The sequence below is a fragment of the Sceloporus undulatus genome, chromosome 3, assembly GCF_019175285.1.
Source record: "Sceloporus undulatus isolate JIND9_A2432 ecotype Alabama chromosome 3, SceUnd_v1.1, whole genome shotgun sequence".
In the NCBI taxonomy this organism is placed as follows: Eukaryota; Metazoa; Chordata; class Lepidosauria; order Squamata; family Phrynosomatidae; genus Sceloporus; species Sceloporus undulatus.
The window spans coordinates 187,344,257-187,351,247 of NC_056524.1; the positions used below are offsets into that span (position 1 = coordinate 187,344,257).

Genomic DNA, 6,991 nt, shown 5'->3' on the forward strand with positions numbered 1-6,991 from the left:
TCATAGCCAAGCACAAAGCCCAGCTTTCATCTACTTGGCTCTAACGGGCAAGCACCTTGTTGTGGCCCTCAAGATATTGTTGGAATACAGTTTAAAGACCAAAGACAAATACAGATGGGTGAAAACAAAGGGCATGGATTATAGACTCTTCTCTCCACCTGATCATTTCATACAAATGTTGATGCTTCTTTGCTTCCAACATGGAATATTTTCAACACTGACTTCTCTTGGGCTGCATCCTCAGTGCAGAAATAAACCACCGCTTCTGACATCGCATTAACTGCCATGGCTCAATGCTATGGAACTCTGGGAATTGTAGTCTTGTGAGACATTTAACATTCTCTGTCAGAGAGCTTGGTGCCACAACAAACTACAATTCCCAGAATTTCATAGCATTGAGCCATGGAAGTTAAAGTAGTGTCAAACTAGATTATTTTCATACCCTTGGTCTAATATAGGAGTAGGTAATGAGCTGTCTGTGTCACTTGCATCAGGTAAGGTGCCATACCCCCCCCCTGTATTTATTTTATTTAATGTTTAATTAAAAACCTCCACATACCAGTTACTGGAATCCCTGAGGTCCTGCAAAAGCTGCCATTTCCCATTAATATCTCTAGATCAAACATGGGGCACAAAAACATTTTTAGGAGATGAAGATGGTGGATGACTGCATGGCTACACTTTGCCCCCAGTCACCAAGAAAAAAAAAGTGGAAAAGGAAAGGAGACTCCTCTGGTCTTTGTTAGGGTGGGAATGTGTGGAAACACAGGGAAAGTACAACAGAGGGTTAGGAAAAACAATGAGAGATGAGGAGCACAGAGGAATGACAACAATGACCCATCAAGGGAATGAGGTAGGAAAAGCATGAAGAGGACTCAAGGAAACCCAAAGAAACCTGGGGAGCCTAAGGGGCAGAAGGTTAGTATATAATGTCCAACATTTCAAAGATGAAAATCAGGATACATGTGGCCAAGCCATATCAGAGTGTGGTCAGGATACCAAAAGTTATTGATGATGAAGAACATATGAGTTAGGAGAGGCTGCAGCAGGTTGCATTTGCCTAAGCCTATAGAGTAGGATAAAATTCCTCTCCTCCTTGCTGAGTTAGGGAGCCTGAACTATTTTTGCATTTTGAATTCAGTTTGCAGTTGAAATAAGTTGATAACAAAGAGGGAAAATGGGAAGAGGAGAGAGAATCCAGGACATTTTAAAAACAGCTGGAGGAGTGGAATGACAGAGGATTAATCAGGACTGTCCCTGACAAACTAATGGAGAGCTGTATGGGGGCCTTTGGAAATTTGTGAGATTGCCCTGAACACCACTACAAAATGTTCACCATGCAGGTGTGGGTATTTAGCTTAAAGAAAACAAACAAACTACCAAAAAGTGGGGTTCGTGTGCCAGCCAATAAATGAAACATCTTAGACATTAGTATTCTGTGTCAACAGAAATCTCTTCAACAGGCAAACTCTCTTTTCTTTGTTGTTGTTCTCTCTTAGCTAACTCACCTTCATCTCTTTTTCTCGCACACAGGATCACCATTTATAGATTTCAAGTACATCTCATATGAGTTATCCCATCTGCACATACACAATATATGTAACAAAAATTATCTTGTTTTCTCATTTTCTCTCATACACACTCTATATAGCCACACCTATCCATCCATTTGCACACTATGGGTGACCATCCATGCACACATACAACTTCTCCCCCACACCCCCAGACATAGTGTCCCCTCATCTGTATAATTCATCCCGGTGAAGCCTCAATGCAATATTTAAGCTTTCTCCACTGGATTTGCAAAACAGCCACAGAACTGAAGAAATTGTAGCAATATTTGTCGCCACAAAAACTTGCCAAATGAAGTTTGGAAGAGACAGAGCAGAAACATGCTTTTCTTTTCTCCATACTGTACATCCAAATATTTGGCTATTACACAAGTCACATACTATCACCACAAGAGGGGGCCTTTCGTGTAGTACAGGTTTTATAGCTATTATTACAGATTTTAAAGTCTATAAAATGCATTATAGTACTGGGTTATTACTTCTCTTTTGTTATACCGGGAAAGTGAAGTAAGCTCAGACCAAAGCCCTAAACTATTCTCTCTCTATATCTATCTAACACACAGACACAAAAAATATAACAGATTTCCAAGTGAGAGAAGTAAGACTGCATTTATATGTTGATATAGGCCCATAGAAAAAGAGGAGATAACTACACTTCTGCATATACACTATCATTTTCCTCACTGTAAATTATTACTACCAATATGTCAACACACTGTTACACCAAAGTCAAAATGGTTTCCAAAAAAATGAACCCATTAAAGTCCCATCAGCACTGTGATAGAGCCAGATCTTAAAAGCACACTGATAATTGATTTCAGTCCTCATTGCCTCTGGGTCCTACCACTTGATGAAAAGCTGTATAAAATCAGTAATTTTAGTGGCCAAATGTTTGATTCATACTAGCTGCAAAATAGATCTGTTAGAATTTTTTCCCTACATATGGTATATAGAAGAGGATTGTGCTTCTGCAAGCTTGCCTGGTAATATTCTCTTAGGATCACAGCCCTGCCAATTAAAATGAGCTCTGGCCAATTAATCTAGAAACTAAATCAAGGAGGCTTTTTGCTGCAGATTTCCTGCAAGGAGTTGGACTAGATTATCTTTTAGTGCTTTTCTACTATACAGTAGTGTGAGGCCAATATTTTATATCAACTAAACCCTAGAGATTTGAGTATAAAAAAAAACATTTCAAATACAAAATCCAATTATTTAAAGAACTCCATTTATTACCTTTTACATCAGGAGTGGGCAGAAGTTCTAGCTCTTGAGCTGTTGGATGAATTTCCCAGTATTCTTCACCATTAGCTGGCTAAGGCTGCTGGGAGTTGCAGCCCTACATCTGGAGAGTTGCATAATTTCTAGCCTCACCATACATATCAGTATGCTTGCAGCACCTGTAGTGAAGGCCCCTTCACAGATAAAAGTACTTCATTTCTCAGTTGTCTCACCACAGCAAGGGTGAACAGCCTGCACCCTTTATTATTATTATTATTATTATTATTATTATTATTATTATTATTAATCTTTATTTATAAAGCGCTGTAAATTTACACAGCGTTGTACATGCAATCTTTTTAACTGGACGGTTCCCTGCCCTCATGCTGCATATAGTCCCGCAGAGCTGGTAAGTATGCCCAATTTTCTCTGCTACCCAGCTGGGACAGTGGTAGGAATTGATTTTCTGGTGCTGCCATTGGAGCATACAAAGGCAATAAGAAATAATGGTTTGAGTGTAGAAATATGACTCTGGAGAGGTTCAAATCCACGTTTGGCCATGGAAACTTACTGGGTGACCTGGAGCAATTCACACACTCTCAGCCTCAAAGGGAGGCAGAGGCACACACACACCCGTTAAATCTTGTCAAGAAAACCCTGTGATAGAGTTGCTTTAGTCAGAAGTCAGAAATGACTTGAATGTACCCAACAACAACACAACCATTGGTAGCATTGGGCCAACTATCTCAGTCAGGTAGGGAAGACTTTTATTTCTCCATTCCTTAAGCTGCTCTGGCGCTTCTGACAGTGCTGCTGCTTCCCCACTGCTAAGAAAAGGGGTCAGCAACATGTGACTCACAGGCCACATGAAGCCTGCAGGGCTGTTTTTGTGAGTCTCCAAGAGTCAAAAAGTGTTCCAATATGCCTTCAAGTACAGTACCTTAAATCCTGTGCTGGAAGAAAGATGGGATATTAACTAATCAATTAATTAAATTGCACCACGTCTGAAGGCCCCCTCGGCCTCCCAGATTATTAAAACTGTATAATTTTCCCAAAATTATTTTGCCCTCGAATATCCTAGATACCCAGGAACGATCAAAAACTGGATGAGTATGCCTCCCATATCCCTTAGAGAGTGTTTGGGGTAAAAAGAAGTGGTGATGATGATAGTGATGATGATGATGATGATGGAAGTGGGTACAGCAGAGGATGCAGCCCTCCAAGGTCTCCGGGGGGGGGGGGGGACTTCCACAGTTTCCCACCCTGGCTAAGCACAACAAAGAAACAGCTGTCTTGGCTGAGATCAGTGCAAATCAGAGAGTCTGAAACAAGAGACTGAAAAGTGATTTGAGAAAGTAACATTTTAAAAGTAACTAATTACATAACTAATTCAAAGCCCCCAAAGATACTCCCAACAAATTATGTAATAACTTATTCTGCTGCTTCACAATGTTTCGTTAGTTTTTAATTCCTTGGGGAGGGCATCCATATCCTAAATTTGGAGAGCAAAGGCACCTCTCAAAGCATATTCCCCCAAAATAATAAGAAAAAAGTAATGAATAAACATAACTCATTCAACAAAAAAGTAACAATAACAGTCATTGTTTTGCAAAAATAATATTGTTATCCTGTTGATTTACTCTCCCCCTCAAATATAATGGCCTAAAGCCCATTGTTAGTCCCAACCAGAGCAGACCCAAACAAGGAACACAAAAATGTTGATATAGCAAATTCCCATTGATTCAGTGGGTCTGCTCAAGTTGAGACTCTCAACAAGATATTAGCCAATGTATTATAGTTAATATAGATGCTTGTAATTTGCTGTTTTTAAACCCTGACTTTAATGTACCAGCATCAGTGGGCAGGAGAGGGAAGTGCACCTCTCTTGTGCTTGAGACACATTGGGATGTGTGCATGTGTGCACACCTCAACCCACCAGCCACTGCCAGCATTGCTTGTACTTGAAACAGCTGCCTATCCTTGCTGTAAGGGCTTTTCTACATTGGCGGATTTACCCCCAAATTCTCACTGGGCTTGCTGCATCCTGTTTATATGATACAAAGCCAAAACCCTGAATCAAGTCTGGACTGTCTTCAAGACGCGTGTACCGGATTCAGGGCTTCCTCCCCCTAACCGACATTTAAATAATTTAGCTTCTGCTGCCAGTTTTTGCCTCTTTTTAGAGATCATGGTGACTGCCTTTTCACTCACAGTTCCTGTGAGCTTCTGGGCATGACCGCTGTGGGTGAGAGTCGCTCTAAGGTCAGAACAGTGCCCAGCATTGATAACATGGGTAGGCACCTGACCTCAGCAGCAAAACTAGGCAACAAATAGGGGACATTTAATGCAAAAGCCAAAAATCCACAGCAAAAGAGAGGCGGTAAAAGGCAAATTGCGTGGTGGGGGGGAGAGAATTCAGGGCCAGAATATTGCAGGAGCAGCCCAGAGTATTCTGGCAAGTATAACCCACCCAAGGCCTGTGCCAACAATCTGCTTTGGGGCCATGCTCCATAGTTATCTGTGCAAGAACAGGCCAAGTACCATACCAGGGGATTAAGCAGTCATGTCCAAACAAAGCAATTTGAAAGCATTCAACAAATTCAAGGGGCCAAAGGCAGAAAATGGCAAAAAGAGCATGCAGCAGAAGAGTGGTTCCAAACAGGGGATGCATCCCAACTAGAGCAGCAGTGCACTAGTTGATCCTAGAAGCAACATAGTGTTGGCTTGTTTCATAGGTGTAGACCCTTGCTGCCACTTTAAAAAGAAGATGCCAGCCAATCAAGCCCCGGGTTTCCTTGTTCTCTGTGGTTTGGGTCTACATGGGCATAACTGATCTGCTGAGCCTAATTTATTGCCAATGCTTCCAGTGCTTTCTGCTTCCAGAAAGGACCAGTTTGAGTCCCTGTGCACTTAATCCTTTTAAAATCTCTCCTGCTCCCATCCACCTATATTTTCTTTCTTCTGGGATGCAAGGCAAGTGATATACAGATGCACTCCTTTAAGGCATAGCGATAACTCAGCAATAGTAGAATTGTGTTTTAGAAGACAGATGAAAAAGGGTTTGTGTTCAGTTAAAATGCAAACAGTTGTACATCTGTATGAAATTCCTTTGTGTCAGCTGTCTGATTATCTAGTTAAAGATCCATGCCTTTGTACATGAGCCTTAAAGAGCTATTTCTAGCAAGCAAATTAATCATACTTAAATTAAAATAAAGTGTGAACACATAAGGGTAAATGTGCAAATTTGCTGTTTTCACCCCCATTTCCTGCAGTGTTCTGTCATGTGGCTCAGGTATGTATGCCATGTATATACCTGTCAGATGAGCTGAATCAGACTTGCTCTTTACTGCCAAGAAAGAATTAAGTACAAAATCTTCTGTAGGAAGCAATTGTGAAGTGTGGAAGTTTCTAGTCAGGCAAATAAATTGGATTTAAGTATATTACAGTCATAATCTTTTTCTGCCTCTCTCCAGACAGCCTTTGTACACGAAGAAATGAGAATGTATTCGCAGACAAATCTTGACCTGAGGGAGAAGGCTGAGGGAATCTGGATTTTCAATAACATAAGACAATAAAGCTCAGACTTCTAACCTGCTGCAATATGGTAAAAGTATAAAGAGCTTAGCAACTAATAAAAGAAAAGGGTCCTCCAACTCATATTTGAAGATCTAGACCCCAAAAGGACACTCCATAAAGATCATAATGGGTTAGTCAGTATCTAACAGATATGATGTACCTTGTTGACCAATTGTCTGACAGTTGTCTTCTGTAGAGTCTGGATATTAATAAGTCTTGGGTTGATTTCCTTTGGGTATTTGGCCTTATAATTGTACGTCTTCCTTTTGTGACATGGCAGCTTGCTATATATTTATTTAATGTGATTCCTGCAGGGGTTAACAGAAGAAGAAAGAGAAGGAGAAAGAAACAGAATGATGCTGTTGCATTTCTGTGATCATATGCACACATTGCAAATTTTATCTTCCTCTAAGGTACAGTGAATCAAAGCTATTATAGTGAAAGGGAGAGGACATGATCTTAGGGGCAAAGAGAAAACCCAGATGTGTTTTCGCCTTAGGTCAAAGCACCATCTTTCTCCCTTTCTATTAGATAGGGGCTGTAAAGGATTCAATTATTGTTACATTTTTTATTTTTTTATTAATGAAAGTTGCTGTAGAAGGCATCTACCAGATAAATAATATTTT

The 6,991-nt window shown here is 40.4% G+C and overlaps 1 protein-coding gene across 3 annotated transcripts in view; it reads left to right on the forward strand.

Moving 5' to 3' along the window:
• Nucleotides 1–6,428, forward strand: part of LOC121927021 — a 33,399-nt gene extending 26,971 nt beyond the window's left edge. For all 3 annotated transcript variants that reach the window (XM_042460502.1, XM_042460503.1, XM_042460504.1), the window contains one exon: nucleotides 6,263–6,428. In XM_042460502.1, the coding sequence (XP_042316436.1) occupies nucleotides 6,263–6,364 (102 nt within the window). In that variant the 3' untranslated portion in view covers nucleotides 6,365–6,428. The remainder of the gene's footprint in view (nucleotides 1–6,262) is intronic.
• The last annotated feature ends 563 nt before the right edge of the window (nucleotides 6,429–6,991 follow it).